Source organism: Oreochromis niloticus, linkage group LG23 (assembly GCF_001858045.2).
Source record: "Oreochromis niloticus isolate F11D_XX linkage group LG23, O_niloticus_UMD_NMBU, whole genome shotgun sequence".
Classification (NCBI taxonomy): Eukaryota; Metazoa; Chordata; class Actinopteri; order Cichliformes; family Cichlidae; genus Oreochromis; species Oreochromis niloticus.
In genome coordinates, this window is record NC_031986.2 from 21,981,399 (window position 1) to 21,998,553 (window position 17,155).

Sequence of the window (17,155 nt, forward strand, 5' to 3'; positions counted from 1 at the left end):
CTGAACTGAAGTCAGAGCTCTAACACACAGAAACATGCACAAACACACTTGTTTATTCCTGAGCTTGCTCCAATGACTACTGACCTCTTGTCTGACATAACGCACCCATCTCCGGACAGCTGACAACGAGTTGACTAGACATAACAGCTGCCAAATAATGTTAGGCTGAAAATCCCATGTTCCCTCTGACAAGTAGTTTGATTACATTCTCACACTGAATGAGAGTTTATCTAATAAATTTCAGAGTCCAACAGTGTTAGATACACTTCAAAGAAAGTTTCACTGATAGAGGCTAACAGTTTAGCATATCCTTAACAAGTCACCTCAGTACTGCTGTCACTGGTCAGAAGTGAGCTTCACTGACTCATCGACTCATTTTGGACTCCCTTCACAAAGTTTTACAGCCTCCTCCAGAGTAAATGAAGCCGGATGCTTCTCAGTCTGCATTGACAGCTGAGGTAAACAGTGGAGTGACAGGGAAAAACTCCAGGGTGGACTTAGATTTGATCCAAACGAAACACAGATACTGAACTGTTTGTTTTTGTATTTGATCTCTCTTGGCTGACTGAAACATGTTTGTCCTATAGCAGCCACCGTAGTTAGGGTTATGCACTTGAATCTCAGTGGGTAAGAAAACAAAATAATTTGACAAATTTACACACTGTAACTAAAATCAGCTGGTATTTCATCGCACACCTCATGTGGGACTTGATGTCCAGTAGCTCCAGAGCTGTGACCCGCGGCTCGCCTGCAACGTTCTGCAGGATTTTGAGCCGTGGCCCGCAGTGTTTGTAAAACTCGGTGCAGATGTTCAACAGGGACTCCCGTGGCCGGCGGAACTCCTCCCTGGCGATGCGCTCATCCAGCTCCTCCCTTGGCATGCCCTGGCCCTCCTCCAGCAGGTGAAGATTGTCCCTGACAATACAAAGATCTCCTCGGTCTTGGTTTTCAAACTCCAAAACTGCACTATAGTCATCTATTCTGAGACAGGTGAGAGTTAAAGTTCTGACCTGGTGTTGACCCCTCCGGACATGGCGTGGTTAGCTGTAGTGCCACCCTTGTGGCCCTGATCACAGCGAGACATCTGGGGAGCCGTCATGGGCCTGTGGATGATCAGATGACAACAACTGAGAGGACCTAAAAACAAATCTAGACTCAGTTGTGTCTGTATTGGTAAGAGACAAACCTTGTGAGGGCTTCAGAGCTGTAGAGGAGGGCCTGCAGAGACGTAGCTAGGGCAGCGATGGCCGCAATCTCATCTCTGGCAGCCGAAGCAGACTCCATCGTAACTGTGTTGCTCTTCAGTTTCTGGAGGTAGCAGGGAACCAAGGCCTCCAGCACCATCAGCATCTGGAGACTGGAGAGGGAAGCATGGATAGTATGAGGACAGAAAGCAGCTGACAGAGAAAGACGCCTCGATGTTTTTATTGATACCTCCTGAAGGATTCGGGGGCATATGCAACCACAGTGACGCACAGCTTGATGGCCTCGCTGATAGAAAAGGTCAAGTCCTCATTACCATAACAGAAATCTGTGACATATACAGACAACATATACAGAGTACAGTCAAACTAGTCCAACAGTAATATTAGACTAACAGTTGAATTTCTGAGGCTTCCTTTACAGACTTATTTGATATAAGAGGTTTAATGAATTCGGGCATCAGTCTGAGTTTCTGGGCTTCTTTACTGACTAGATCCCTATCTTGATACCTACGGCAGCTTTGTCAGGAGCCAGTAAAATTGACAGTTTACCCAGAGAGCGTAGAGGCTTCTCAGCTTTGACCAGCTCCAGAGCATCCAGGGCATCCTGAGTTTCACCTTCTAGAGAGACCAGCAGGTCGAACAGACACTGGGCCGAAACTCCTTTAGAAAGACCGGTACTGGTGCTGGTCTGAGATGGATAAGAAGAGAGAAATGCATCAAAGGAGACGAAGACCTTGCAGTGCTGACCGACTGCAGATTCATTCGAATGACTCCGAAAGTCTTACTGTGAACTCGAGCAGCGGAGCAACGCTGGCAAACAGCTGCAGGATAAAGGGTTTTCGATGGAGGATGTAAAACTGCCGGCAGCAAAACTCAATGCCCTGCCTCAGAAGAGGGTTGCTCTCGTAGTCTGCATAGACCTGTCACAGCAGATAAGGGAGAGGGGATGGGAAATGTAAATTGCTGTGAAACTGGAATTCAGAGCCAACTTTTCTGCCTCCACTCACTGTCTAGGCTCAGTTGAGTGTGCACAGGTAAGCGTACCTGCAGCATGGTTGGCAGCATCCACTGGTACCCACTCAGGGAGAACAGATGGTTGAAGTGAACGGCGGTGTTGATGGCGGTCGCCGTGTACTGCCTCAGCAGGGAGCTGTCCTCGGGGTGCAGCAGCAGGGCCCCATTGAAGACGTTAAGGAACAGCATCATCTCATCGCCCCATGGGTACTCACTGGGCATGCCCAGAAACATTTCCTCCAGCAGTTTGATCCACAGCACCTTGTGGAGAGTGTCCAAGCCAAACAGCTCTTTACCTGGAAGGCAGAGCAAAGCAGCATTCATTATCCTAAAATAAACTGTAGGAGCTATACTCACGTTTATTTAGCTGTCAGTCTTTTTCTCACCTTGAGGCTCATTAAAGAGGGAGAACTCTGCATCGATGGCAGTGCGGGGGAAGGAGGGCAGGCGAAGCAGGTCCTCCTGCAGCAGGGAGACGTGGGACTGCTTGTGCACAGCTGGCATGTGTTGTGTGAGGGAGATGAGAAAGAGGACTCGACCGACTTCTTCTAGTTTACGGGAAAACACCTGAAAACAAAAATTCAGACTATGATTTTCCAGTTGTAGGACACTGTTTAGGGGTTGATTTAATTTTCACATTTCTAACCTTACCTGTTTCTGGATGAGCTCCTGTCCTTTCTCAGGCAACATGTGGACCAGGTTGAGCTGAGGAGAGACTGACCTCCGGAACGGGTAGATGTCTCTAACATATGTCTGAAGGTTAGAGAGAAAAATAGTTACACAAAATATCTCTATGCTTATAATTTCATTCAATGCCAGAGGTACAGTGGAATAGATGTGACTCAAAAGCACTGGTCTGAGCTTTCTAATCTGCACAGAGCAAGACCGAAATAGTTGTTGCTTTTTTCAATGAACAAAAAACCCCTCAAAATAAAGTTCCCACCTTTGAATAATGGATGAGGTTCCATCGTTTATCCATGAGGAAGTAGTGTGCTGATCTGGCCTCGGGAATGTTGAAAAATTCCAGACACTCCTGGTTGGAGAAAAAGGAGATGGCTGATTAGTTTGCTTGCGCTGAATTACAATTTAAAATTTTATGCATTTAGCACATGCTCGCCCAGCATGATTTGAATTTAATTACAGTGATAAGCCTCCTCGGTCTTGCCTCACTGTGTGTGTGATTGACTGAGATGAGAGTCTTTACCTTTAGCAGGGCTTCAAACTGAGTGTCTTCATGGACTGGTAGCTGGGTTGGGATGTCACATTCATTCTGCCCGTGCACCACCAGCGTTTTGGTTCCTGCAGCAGCAAAATGCATGAAAATATTTACATTTTGTTGACATATTGTTGATTTCTGTTATTGAACATTAAAATTAAAACAAAAACAAAAAAATGAGTGACCATAAGGGTCTTTTTCTGTCAGTATGAGACTTGTTTGAATAAAGCCAGAGACCAGAAACAGAAGTTTGCTTTGTGTCTTAGGAAACAATGCTTTTTATACTTTTACCTTTTATCTTTGTTTTGTTTAATCCTGTTGGTATATAGCTGTGGAAATGTTCAAGTTGACTACCTTATCTTAGTGAATGAACCACTTCAGACTAGAAGTGAGAAAAAAGGAATCTAATGATGGATATCAGGGTTCATAATGTCCCTGTTGTTAAAAAACAAAACATGGTTGTGGTGTGTGTTTAGTAGCCTGTTGTCTTGTAAAATGGTTGGGTGTGCTTGGGAAAAGAAAGACACATCCTGAGATTACCGGGGGTTAAACTACACCTGATGAGGGTACAGCCAAACTACATTTGGCTGTACCCTTATCAGTGGGGGCATCACCACAGCGGGTAACTCTGCATGTTTGGTGTGGCAGATTTTCTGCCAAATACAACCTCAAAGCGGATTTGTGTCTCCGGCTGGTACTGAACCTGCAGCCTTTCATTTGCCAAGAACCCACTTCACTATGTGGCCACCCCAGTAAAAATGCAACTTAATATTAAATAACACGTGCTGACCAGACATTGTGGGTATCTCAGCTGGTCTATTGGTCCTACCTTGGTCTGTTTTGCCCGATAGGTGGACGGTCTGAACAAAGATCAAATACAGAGGTGGCACCTGTGCATCAAACACCCTCTGCACTACAAAGTCATCAATTATAAAGTGCTCCACAAACTGGAGCATCAGAGCTAACTGGTGGAGAATGGTTTTACAATACTAGCATTACTTATGTCTGCAGTATTTAGCATTCACCTGGCATCGATGCTGTGACCAGCAGTTTGACCTCACACTGCTCTTTCTTCATGGTCTGCTTCAGGTCTTTAAAGAAGAGCCCCTCCACGTAGCCGACCACCTCCCACAGGAAGGTCAGCGTGGCCGAGATGGCGTCCATGCCCCATTCACAGGGAGTCCGCACAAAATACATGATCAGGCCCACCTTAAAGGAGGAGAGATGAGGGGGAAGAGAATAAACAGAACTGACAATAAATGTAAAAGTACAGGTGAAGGTAACTGGTGACCCACCAGGTAGTTAAAAAGGATGTGAGAGGTCTGGGCTGGCAGATCTCCAATGTTGAGCAGGAGCTTCCTAAGCATGTACATCAGCTCGTCCTGGTGCAAAAACCAAACAAATGGACAAACAATGAAAAACTCATTGCGAGTCTCTTTCCCACATCTGTCCGCAGGTGTTTGCCTACCTGTCTGTTGCTCACTGTCAGCTTTTCCAGGAAGTGGCGGAGAACGAGAGCTGGATCTTCAATGAGGCAGTTCCAGAGGATTTGCTGGGCAACAGCACTCACTGAGGAAACATTTTTGCATAAATAACCAAAAAAAATCACAAAATTTTTGATGCAAATTCATTTTTTTGTGTAGTGACAGCTACCAGCCACGCCATCCTCTCGAACTTCGCCGTCTTCCATGAGGTGCACTATTGGTAGGACGGCAGCACAGATGCACGCTGGGAAGACAGCTTGAGGCGGCTGTAGCATGTGGTGAGTGGGTGTGTGTTCTGTTGTGTTTTCTTCATCTGGCAAAAAAAGAACTTGTAAAGAGCAAGTTTTATATAAAAAGTTTAATTTCATTTGTTTGTGACATTTTTCTACCTTCAGCACTGGCCAGCGAGCGGACAGACCATACAGAGCCCCGGCGGAAAGAGTAGTTCCTGTGGGAGTTGCTGGAGGCACAGGATGGGCTGACGGACAGACGTCGTGATGCCAGGTTCACCACTTCTTCTGCTGGCGGGATCAATGCCAAACATAACCAGTAGAGGTACAGGGGAAAAACAACATGCTATCAGGGTAAAGAGCTATGCAGAGTCGAAACACTGTGTGCTAATGTGGCAACCTGCAGGGCTGAAATATGCCAAAGCCTGCAGTTCCTCTAATGACCACATGAGCCTGAGTCCAAGTGTGAGTCAACCACTATAAACACCCATGTTTAACATCTACATACTTCAAGCATTAAAAAGCATGTTTACAGTATTGTGCGAAAAATGGTTTTGGGCTCTATGAATAGTTTTACCCTTCATAAAAACACAGGTGGTTTTAACTTTACGAATCATCTTTACGAATGTAGCTAAGTAACCAAGCTTGCTCATGTTAGCACTCCACCCTTTCATCTAAATATGGTCACTTCTGGCTTTCAAAGCTATTATGTCTGTATAAAAGGTGGAAAACGTGGATGTAACCATCATTACGCTACCCACTGGTTTTGGAGCTTAACTGTTAGTGTGCTGACCATAGCCATATTGTTTTTCTTGGAGTGCTAACTTATCAGCTGCATCCCTAAACTGTATGGGTGCACTATGTCAACACATTTATCTGCTAATTAGTACTCAGTATTTCACTCATCAAAACTGTAGCACAAACCATCAGGATGGTCTGTAGAAAGCTGGAGTATTACTCAGATAATCCATTAAAAATGCTCTAAAAGGCACCAAGAGCACGCACATAATAAATAGGTCTAGTCTAAAGTAGTGGATGAGACCGAGCAGCTGCCATCTAGCTATATGACACACCTGTCAGTTAACCATAGACAGTATAAATCATGAACTTAGCTTCCAGGTCGGAACAATAACACCAGTGCAAAAGTGCCTTAAACCTGCGTTCTGTTTGAAGAACGCAGGTTTAAGGCCACCAGACAGTGATAGCTGTGACGTGGTTGCAGAAAGGTGACGTGCCAGTTTTGCAGACACGTGATCTAGAGGTTGGTCTCCATCCAGAAAATGCTGGGAAAATAATTGCTTAACCTTGAGTCACACAGGCCTACTTACCAGAGAGCCACCCCACTGGCAACCACCAGTTGCTAGGGAAAAACGTGCAGTCGCAAACCGAAATACAAAGACCTCCTTGTGATTACTATGGTCGCTAGCATATTGCTGCAGTCGTAGTTTGAGTAACAATCTTTTATAGACCGTCCTTGTGCTTTTTGAGCTGTAGTAAAACTCTGAAAAGTCCAACACACCCTGGAATGGAAGCTGTTCGCCTTCAAAGCAAAAGTTGTGCCCTTCAAAACATGTTGGTTGCAGTACTGAGGTACAGCTTTTACTTTAAAGGCAAACTTTATTCATTCATCATTCGTTGTACTACTGCTCAGCTAGTAGTTAACAAGTAGTTGCAGAGAAACATCAAAAACTACAGGCAACCGTGGCAACCAAAGCATTCACAAGGAGGTTTTAGGTGCAGCACCTTCTTTGGATTCGATTTCACATTTCTCAGCATTTCTTGAGTACTGTGCGCATGACGTCACATTGCCAACCAGTTTTTAAAATGGAGAAAAGGGGTAATCTATCCAAAAGGCTAACACAGTTTTTGCACCAGGCTGCAGAAAGCTTTTTAATACCGTTAACACAAGAGGGTCGACTCTGTTTTGAAATAACTCTCATTTGGCCACTGGAGGAACTTCTGTGCTCGCTGTTTTCCACCTCTCGAGGTTTTTCTTGTATAAAACCCAAGTGCTCATACGCCCGGCGGGCCCACCTTCCTCCTCTTGCTCGGGTGGAGGGCTGCATGTGGGTTCGTAGCAGGCCTCCTGAGCCACAGGGATGGCTGTGATGATGCTGGCCTCGCGGCCGAGACGCCGCTTCTCCTCCTCCTGCTGCAGGTTCTTGAGGATGTGCTCGGCTCGCTGGTGGGAGCGCGACACCGCCCGCGCAGAGAAGGATTTCTAAAAAGGAGGGGGCGAGGATCAAATAGCACAGAGGTAGAGCAGCGGGTGTAGAAATTGTAGGAGGTTCAGAATCGGGGGCGGGGGCAGGGGGAATGCACAAATTAGCACTTTAAATCTTTCAGGAATGTGTGTGCACAGCTACAATAGGCTTCTGAGGAGCAACTGGACAACACATTAATACAGTAACTCTCCTCCAGCACACCGATCTCATGCTCTAAAATACCGTCCTGAGCATTATGAAGCACGCTGAAGTGTAGACGTATAGAATAGGAGCAATTTCAATCACGATAAACAATAAATGTGTTCAGACTGGAAGATGGAGAATTTACTGTATCTTGTGCACAGTAATTGCCTCACAGCATTCGCACAAACAAATCTAAAACAGCCATGATATGAAAAACAAACACAGCAAAGTCATTCTCATCCAATGACCATGCATCAACAGCACGACACACACAACATGTCTGTATGCCCGATGCATGCTGTTATTTTCTCCTTAACAATCAAAGCATGTGCCGGAAGACTCTTTTTAAATATGTGGATTGTGTGTGTCCCTGATCAAGATGCAACTATCCAAGATGACCCATGAAACCGCCCCCCAGCTTCTGGTCCGTGATGAAAAACCTAAAAGGTCGCTTCCCCTTCTGTCTTTAATGGTCTGAGGTAACAAGATGCATCAGCAGCACAAACACCCGGACAGAAATACCAACTTACTATGGCATGGACTGACTGAATTAATGTGGGGTACTAAAAACAAAGACAGTCGATTAAATTATAGAACATGTGCTCGCTCATTAAAATCTCATATTTCTAGTCATGCTTTATGAAAAAAAATATTTAAAAAAGACAAGAAATTAAAAGGAGGCACCAAGAAATCTGTGTTCACACATTTTTCATATATTTGCAGATTTCTTGGTGCAGTTTTCCACATTAAACTTGCAGCAATAACAAATGTAATATTCAAAGCAGTAAGAGTGTGCTGTATCTTATTTTGTTTTTTGGTGGATTGTGGGGTTAAGTGGGATTAAAAAATAGTTAAATTATAAACTGGCCTATTTTTACAGGGTTCACAAGCTTAGGAAAACTCTCTCACTGAACTCCAGTGGTGTTTAAAAAACCTTCTCTGTCACTTTAATTAAAAAGATAAACTCTAAAAGCTGTTTCTGACAGTAATACAAGTAGATTTCTGCCTTTTAGAATAGGGCTCAAACTTACAGACTGGTCTTCGTTGATTGGATCCTGGACGCTGCCAGTGTTCTGGGGCACCCAGGGAGGGTCAAATATGGGGACACAGGGCATGCCCAGTATTGGAGAAGGGAGAGTGAAGTTAATGCTGGGTGGAGGGATCTGAAAGAGAAGTACACCAAATTTAGTAAACACAACGAATGCCCTTCTGCGCTATCTTTTTTGGGGACGCTGAAAATGCAAACAATCTATTCCAGTTTGTTCATGTAAATGGAGAGTCCTCTTCACATTAAGGTTAAGTATGGGGTTCCACAGGGTTCTGTGCTGGGACCACTTCTGTTTACATTATACATGCTTCCCTTGGGAGTATCATCAGAAGGCATAACATACATTTTCACTGCTATGCAGATGACACCAAACTTCCTATCAATGAATCCAGATAACACATCTATAGTTAGCTAAACTACGAGAATGTCTTAAAGACGTCTAATCTTCTGCTTCTAAATTTAGATAAAACTGAGGTTATTGTACTCAGCCCTGAAAATATTAGAAATGTGGTATCTAACCAGTTTACTCTGGATGGCATTACCGCGGCTTTCAGTAACACTGTGAGGAACCTTGGAGTTGTTTTTGACCAGGATATGTTCTTCAGTGCACATATTAAACAAACACATATGACTGCTTTCTTATATTTGCACATCATCTTAACATCCTGTCTCCCGGTGATGCTGAAAAACTTGGACTACTGTAGTTCATTATAAACAGGATGTCCTAAAAACTCCCTGAAAAGTCTTCCGTATATCTAAAACATTGCAGCAAGAGTACTGACAGGGACTAGAACGAGAGAGCACATTTCTCTTATATATATTATAATCTCTGTCTCTCTCCCACATCATGTCTTTTATCCTGTCTTTGTCCCCTCACCCCCAACCAGTCACAGAAGACGGTTGCCCCTCCCTGAGCCTGGCTGGGCTGGAGGTTTTTTCCTGTTTAAAGGGAGTTCTTCTTGGACATTGGTTGATTGGGATATTACCTTAAAAAATATAAAGTGTCTTGAGGCGACTGTTTTAGTGATTTGGTGCTTTTTAAATAAAACTGAAATGAACTGAACTGAACTACCTTAAAGATCTGCTGGGCTCCTTCCTCCATGCGAGGCCACACTTGGTAGCGAAAACGCCACAGAGTGTAAAACTTCAGGATGGAGTTAATGCGCTGGCAGGCCTCAGGGTGCTGGAACTCTGCCATCATCATTTCGGTCACTGCATCAGGGACCTTTACGGCGCACAGGAGGAACAAGGCAGCTGGAAGGGGGCAGATAAAAAGGGCAGGAAAGAAAAAGGTAAAACGTGGTTAAGGGCAAAAGCGTTCGTGAACGTTGAAGGGCACAGCGACCTAAGAGGTGACCACCACAGCTCAGTGATGCACTCACCAGCAGCGGCTGCCATATGTTCATCCACACTGAGTAGGAGTTCCCAGGCTGCGGGCTGGATGTCTCCGTACATGTCGTCAGTCAGGATAGGAGCTGCTTTGATCAGCAGTGACAGAGGAGCTGGTGACAAACTCATCACCTATGAGAAAACAAACATTTAAGATGAAAGTGCAAAGCTGCAAAATGATCTATAATCTCTTTACTAAGGTAGTAATAAGACATTTCCCAATCTACTTTATCTTTGACTTAATATCACCCACAGTGTATACAAACTGAAAAAAGGTGCAAGCAGTCCTTTTCAGAGCTACAACACAGTTAGAAAACTTTTATTTCTTTTTTTTTGGACCCATTTCTTGCTTTCAGAACTGCCTCAATAGTTCATGCTGGAAGCATTTCTCACAGATTTTGACACATAACATCTGTTAAACCTCTGATAAACTGTTAAAACAACAGTTTAGCCTTCATGCTGTTTTTGCCGTGTTCTGATCCTACCATCTGAATGTTGCATGAGAAATCAAGGCTCATTAGACCCGTCAACATTTTTCCAGTCTTCTATTGTCCAAATCTTGGTAGCTTTTATGAATTGTAGCCTCAGTTTTCCTGTTCTTATTTCACAGGAATGGCACCCGGTGTGCTGCTGCTTCTGTATACCTTGCAGGCAATTTCAGTGCCACTTATAGTATATTTTGCAATTCTGCAAAATGTATTTTGGCAGCAGTTTCCGAAATACTCAGACCAACCACCGTGTCACATTCAAAGTCACTTAAATCACTTTTCACCTCAACTCTGATGCTTTGTTTTAACTTCAGTAGGTTGTCTTCACCACGACTACAGAACTAAATGATTTAAATTGCTGCCATATGAGATATTTGCTTTAGAAAGCAGTTGCTTGAATAGATATTACACCTTTGTAATATCATTAATCAGAAATCTCTAGGCCTAAAAAATTAGACCAGACCGGCAGACGTTCCTCTAATGGCCAGACTCCCATGTTAAATAAACAACTTATAGCTTAAAGCCGGGGTGTGGTCTCTTTTATTGACAACACGGGCAGCTCTGATTCCTGTCTGAGAACGTGGTGCACATCCTGCAGGTAGGAAGTGATTGTGATAATTATAATAATAACAAGAAAAACAGAAATTCACCTGATTGCGGATGTACTTGAGCATGCCTGTATCCTTCTTCCCTTCTGTGTTGGAGTCAGTGGGTCTTCTCTTCATGGACGGGGTCCTCAGACAAGACTTGTCTGAACACTGATGGGAAATAGTACTTTAGAAAGCGGCGGAGATTTTAAAAAACTAACAAAACACACATATTTAGGTTATTCATCCAGAAAAACAGTCTGTCAATTCCACCTCTTTGTTTTTCTTCACACGTCCTCCGATGTTACCAGAGGAGGTGCTGTCCTCTCTCAGGCTGTCCACCGTCTCCCCGTACACGAGCTTGATGGCGCGGACCAGACGGGCACAGGAGCGGCTGTGGTGCTGGTAGCAGCGTGGGTGGCAGAAGTCTATGTGGGTACAGATGAAACTCTGCTGGTTGCACAGCAGGATCATAATCTGTGCCGAGAGACAGCAGAGTGGAGGTCAGTGTGCGGGAAGGTACACACAGCTTTCCTCCCCGCATGTACCGACAGACTTACGTGAAGCCAGGACATGTTGCGGTGGTAGTTGTCCTCCGTTCCTCCCGAGCTCTGACCTTCTGGCTCGATGCTGGGTTCACTGGTGCTGAAGGGACTGCCTGCAATGTTAAACAAGAACAAACAACCCCATACAGGACGCTGATAATTGTCCACTTATTTCACGATGGAGAACAGTTTCTTTTCCCTGTGCAGAATACTTATAGTGAGTAAAACTCAATCACTACAATCCAAAAAAACCCATGTTTTTTTCACTCTCTAACAGGATCTGGCAAAAACAATACTGTAAAAGTAAACTAATGTTAACATACACTGTAAATAAGTCTGTAATTTAACAAATATTTCTTATAAATTTTACAGAATTTTCCTGTTATTTTAAAGTACATGAAATACCAATAATATGAGAAAAAATAGACTGTTAATTAGCAGGTCTGATGTAAAATAACATGAAAAACCTGTAACTGTGTTTTACAGTTTTTATTTTTTACAGTGTACTGCCATTTAATTAGAATTTCCCTTTTTACACAATAATAAATGAAATTATGTTCTCTCCAGGAGTTTCAGTTACATCATACCGATGTCAGTAACTGTGTCTCTGCTCTGCGTTTGTGACAGCAGGCCTTCTTCGTTCTCAGACTCAGAGTCCTGCCGAGACAGCTTGGTGCTCTTCAGACTCCCTGCTCTGCGTATCGAAGACAGCGAGCCGACCTTCTTCACACGAAAACTGCGAGCTCCTTTGATCTGAAGCAGGCGCGAGCCTCCAATACGAATCTTCCGCACTGGTGCTGGAGAGCAGGGGAGTGGGGAGAGATTGTCTACAATCAACAATGAGCAGCGAGTAAATACAGAGCAGTAATCAGCTGCGTTAGCCAATCTGGATGACACCGAGTCTCACCCTGAGCCTCCTGGGTCTTCTTATCATCGCAGGTGGTGTCAGACTTCAGAGTGTGGCTGCTGCTGTTGAGGGAATCGTGCCCGTCTTCGTCGTCGAGGATGCCTGCAAAGCTGATCTTCCTCTCGTAGCGATGGCGGCCGAGCTCTGGGTCCAGACGCAGGCGGCAGCTGTCCAGATCCTGCAGACAAAACAAGTAGAAATCAAATTCTCATCGCTATTCACATCAGATTTACCCTTTTGGAATTTGATTTCACTACTGACCACAAGCGGTTCGGTGCGTGGTCGTGGTAAGCAGGGGAAGGTCTCTCGCAGGAAAGTGGTGATCTCCAACAACAACTGGCAAGCGGCCATCTTCAGTGCGAAGGGGCAGCCGCATTTTGTAGGATTGACCGTGTCTTTGGAGTCAGAACAGATAAGATAAAATATATAAATGTGGCTAGAACATCTTTTTTGTTCTGAGAATTTAAAAGTTGTAGAAACTAAATTTCAATTCAAGTTTCTTTTCAAAGTACACACAATAAAATGCATAATACTGTGATCTTATTACATATGCAGCATGTTTTTATATGTGACATCAACAGCTTGGCAAGTGCAGACTTTTTATTTTCCAATTTGAGTGGACGTTCATGTGAAATTACCTGCTTCTGATTAATTCAACACCGCACAAATGCACAATGAGGCACACCCGATGATCTAAAGCTGCAAATGGACCATTATGAGGTAAATATTTTTAATGATGATACAAGTTATCATTAAAAAACCTAATTTATTTAACATCCTATTGTCCAATCTCTTACATAGGGTGCTCTGCTTAAGCCTACCTACAACTGCTGATCATCTGCAAGCCACTTTGCAACCCATCTGCAACTTCTCAATCAGTGCCATATCCATTGTCATACAAAATAAAATCTTAAAATGATTTACAAAACATGGAGGAAGCCAATGAGAACTGATAAAGAATCAAATCAGTAGATTCTTTTTAATTCCCATCCCTGTTATTTAAAAGTTTATTGAAAGCACTGAAAAACTGCTGCTCTGCTCAAAGCCAACTACAGCAAGCCATTTTGCAACCCACCTCCAGCTCCTCATTTTTATGCTCTCTGACATTTTATTAGTGCCATATTCTTGGTCATACTAAATAAAATCTTAAATTTGATTGTAAAACACACAGTGAGCCATATGACTGATATGAATACTGTACGAGCTGCTGCATTTTGCACAGCTGGAGGTGAGCAAGGGACTTTTTATTTTTGCCAAAACAGATGAAAATGTAGAAGTCAAGTCATGAGAAAACAAATGAATGAGAGTAATGGTTTGAGTTTTTATGTGCTTCTAATTTGGAGGACGGCATTGGTTTGCAGGCCTCAGCAATGTGATTTCTGCCATCCAGTAGCTGAAACCACTCAGACAAGCTAAAACAGCAGCAAGGCCTTTTTGGGTCACCAAAGTAACAGACACTGTTCTGACTCACTGTCATCTAAATAGTCTTCTTCCTCGTCTTCTTTCCTCATCCTGCGTTTGGTCTCTTCATCGTAAATATAACCCAGGATGTTGGCGGGGCTCTCACTGTCTGAGTGGCAGAGTTCGCTGAGCCTCGTGCCAATCGCCTGAGCAGATTTGACACGTTTACAGTTAATGAAGCCTTTTTATAAACTGTAACCATAAACAATCTTCGACACGTTTAACTCACGTCTCCCCACTGGCAGAAATGCTTGGCAGCGTTCCACTGGAGCTTCTGGTTTCTTTTATTGCCCACAATAGGCGATCGGCCCCTGGACAGCCCTCTCTTGGTGATGTTTACGTGGTGGCCCTTCATCCATTCGGGCCAGTTGCCACGATTACAGCGGTGGACAAATCTGGCACATTCGAGGAAAAGGGAGGCCCTGGCCACAACTGGGGCTTCCTAGAAGAACAGAGAAATAAATAGGTGATAGCCTTTGAAAGCTAACAGCGACATCTTTACTCTTGTTTCATTATTTTCTCCAAAGTGAAACGCACGAGGTCCAGAGCAGCGGCGAGGATGGAGGCATCTGGTATGGTTCCCGGCTCGCAGCAGTTCAGGAGAAACTGGAAGCGTTTCATACCCTGACGGATGGCGCCCAGATTCACTACATTCTTGTTCTTCATGGCCTCCTGACTGGCTGCAAGACGCTCCTGGAAACCGTGAGGTCCTGAAGGACACCGTGAGGACCACAAGAGAAGAGGTATAACAAAACCCGTTTGAAGAACAGTTCTCGTTATAGACTCGCTTGTTTGCACACTAAAGGTTAGACATAGAAATTGCATGAAGCAACATCACCATCTGGGACATTTAACAAATAGCACTGAGCTGACAGATGAAGCTGAGTGAGAGATGACACACAGCCATCGGCAGGGGTTACACCTGAATTTTCAATTGTATAAGAATAGTCACAAAAAACAAGATGAATTTAAGGGCCAAAGATATTTTCAGGCACCTTTCTCCGGCATCTTCTAAAAGGAACTACAAATCTCATTGAAATGACAGGCGTAACCACAGCCGCACAGAGGAAAGCTGTATGTGGTCCACCAACACTCCAGCACTGGAAATACCACCAGACGTCACCACAGAAGAGACGGAGAGAGCACTGACAGCGTCATGCTTGACGTAGCACAGAGACACGCTCCACAGCAGAAAGATGGTTTCATAGATATGAGTTGTTGTGAGACACCGCCCGTCCTCTTTTTTCACCTTTGGGTGAAAAGGCAGAGGAGAGGAACCAATGCTGGACAGAACAGGACGTGCACAGTTGGAGAGAAGGGAATGTAGACCTATTGGGATAAATGAAATGCTTTAAATTCCTTATTATTATAGAGCTAAAACTGTCTTTGGAAGTTAGAAGTTTGGTTTCAGCACATATATATGTCTGGCTTTGGGGTTTTTGTGGCAACACAACTTTTCACAACTTTTGCTCAGACATTGTTCAAAAATGTACAGAAATACTCAATATATTTATGAGTAGACATATATCCAAATGAATGTAATTATAATATTTATTTTAAGCTAGTTGTTAGCTATATTGTATTTTATTTTACTGAGATACCATTTTTACCATGTGTTAGAGTATTGTGCAAAACGTTTTGAGTCATCCCTCATTTCTTTATGTCTTGCTAGGAAAATGGGAAATAAATGAAGTGATTTATTGGAACTTTCAAAGGAAGGACATTCAAAGCTCTTCTCTGGATGTTGGTTGGTCTGGGTTCTGGGGAGGCCAATCCATGATCCAAGATGTTTCACTGTGTGTTTTTATATTCAGGTATTAGTGTTGCTGCATTGGCAGTGTGCTTGGAATCATTGCCATGCTTCAAAATTGTCCTGTGTCAGGTTTTTAATGGATTTTTTCTTAGTTTTTAGTTATATATTTATCTGCTGTAGATTTTTCATCCATTTGTCCAGTTTCCTCAAATTTTTTAAGGACACACTGCACACCATGCTGAGATATGTAAAGTTTCAGCTAATAGCTCTTTGGGAATCACCTTGTTGGTACAAAAATACTGTTTTATGCCTGTCAAACTTTGCTCTGGCATTTTCAAAGATTCAGCTTGTTCCTGGTTGTTCATGGGATAAATTACATATTTTTGTGACAGGCTGTTAGTAACAAATTGCCTAAAGATACAATTTAGAATGAGTTCTTTGCTAAATTGTCTATTATGTGTAGACACAACACTGGTTAACCTTTGACCTAGGTTTCTTTTCTATGCTTGAATGGTTCATAGGTCAGTGTTAAGTGTCTTAACAAACAAAAACATCCATCCATCCATCCATCCATCTTCATCCGCTTTATCCGAGGCCCGGTCGCGGGGGCAGCAGCCTAAGCAGAGAAGCCCAGACCTCCCTCTCCCCAGCCACCTCCTCCAGCTTATCCGGGGGAACACCAAGGCGTTCCCAGGCCAGCCGAGAGATATAATCTCTCCAGCGTGTCCTGGGTCTGCCCCGGGGCCTCCTCCCGGTGGGACATGCCCGGAACACCTCACCCAGGAGGCGCCCAGGAGGCATCCTTGTCAGATGCCCGAACCACCTCAACTGGCTCCTTTCGATGTGGAGGAGCAGCGGCTCTACTCTGAGCCCCTCCCGGATGGCCGAACTTCTCACCCTATCTCTAAGGGAGAGGCCAGCCACCCTTCGGAGGAAGCTCATTTCTGCCGCTTGTATCCGCGATCTCGTTCTTTCGGTCACTACCCACAGCTCGTGGCCATAGGTGAGGGTAGGGACGTAGATCGACCGGTAAATTGAGAGCTTCGCTTTTACACTCAGCTCCCTCTTCACCACGACGGACCGGTGCAGCGTCCGCATCACTGCAGCCGCAGCACCAATCCGTCTGTCGATCTCCGGCTCCCTTCTCCCATCACTCGCGAACAAGACCCCGAGATACTTGAACTCCTCCACTTGGGGCAGGAACTCATCCCCGACCCGGAGTGGGCACTCCACCCTTTTCCGGCTGAGAACCATGGCCTCAGATTTGGAGGTGCTGATCCTCATTCCCGCTGCTTCACACTCGGCTGCGAACCGTTCCAGTGCGAGCTGGAGGCCTTCACCTGATGAAGCCAACAGAACCACATCATCCGCAAAAAGCAGAGATGAGATTCTGAGGCCACCGAAGCGAAAGCCCTCCGCC

The 17,155-nt window shown here is 44.3% G+C and overlaps 1 protein-coding gene across 21 annotated transcripts in view; it reads right to left on the reverse strand.

The window, feature by feature from the left end:
• The window catches only part of unc80 (unc-80 homolog (C. elegans)), a 70,050-nt gene that overhangs the window by 15,429 nt on the left and 37,466 nt on the right, over positions 1–17,155 (reverse strand). For 13 of the 21 annotated variants that reach the window (XM_019351741.2, XM_019351740.2, XM_025902682.1 and 10 more), the window contains 30 exons: positions 14,520–14,692; positions 14,212–14,424; positions 13,993–14,128; positions 12,783–12,916; positions 12,522–12,699; positions 12,202–12,441; positions 11,630–11,727; positions 11,343–11,546; positions 11,133–11,240; positions 9,988–10,126; positions 9,678–9,859; positions 8,589–8,720; positions 8,088–8,120; positions 7,184–7,370; positions 5,309–5,440; positions 5,089–5,232; positions 4,904–5,004; positions 4,731–4,817; positions 4,461–4,644; positions 3,424–3,518; positions 3,163–3,252; positions 2,871–2,972; positions 2,606–2,786; positions 2,250–2,515; positions 1,991–2,125; positions 1,755–1,893; positions 1,435–1,531; positions 1,187–1,357; positions 1,011–1,103; positions 697–915 (listed from right to left, as the gene is read on the reverse strand). In XM_019351741.2, the coding sequence (XP_019207286.1) occupies positions 697–915; positions 1,011–1,103; positions 1,187–1,357; positions 1,435–1,531; positions 1,755–1,893; positions 1,991–2,125; positions 2,250–2,515; positions 2,606–2,786; positions 2,871–2,972; positions 3,163–3,252; positions 3,424–3,518; positions 4,461–4,644; positions 4,731–4,817; positions 4,904–5,004; positions 5,089–5,232; positions 5,309–5,440; positions 7,184–7,370; positions 8,088–8,120; positions 8,589–8,720; positions 9,678–9,859; positions 9,988–10,126; positions 11,133–11,240; positions 11,343–11,546; positions 11,630–11,727; positions 12,202–12,441; positions 12,522–12,699; positions 12,783–12,916; positions 13,993–14,128; positions 14,212–14,424; positions 14,520–14,692 (4,393 nt within the window). The remainder of the gene's footprint in view (positions 1–696; positions 916–1,010; positions 1,104–1,186; positions 1,358–1,434; positions 1,532–1,754; positions 1,894–1,990; positions 2,126–2,249; positions 2,516–2,605; positions 2,787–2,870; positions 2,973–3,162; positions 3,253–3,423; positions 3,519–4,460; positions 4,645–4,730; positions 4,818–4,903; positions 5,005–5,088; positions 5,233–5,308; positions 5,441–7,183; positions 7,371–8,087; positions 8,121–8,588; positions 8,721–9,677; positions 9,860–9,987; positions 10,127–11,132; positions 11,241–11,342; positions 11,547–11,629; positions 11,728–12,201; positions 12,442–12,521; positions 12,700–12,782; positions 12,917–13,992; positions 14,129–14,211; positions 14,425–14,519; positions 14,693–17,155) is intronic. The other 8 variants (XM_019351738.2, XM_019351748.2, XM_019351747.2 and 5 more) reach the window with 5 other exon arrangements.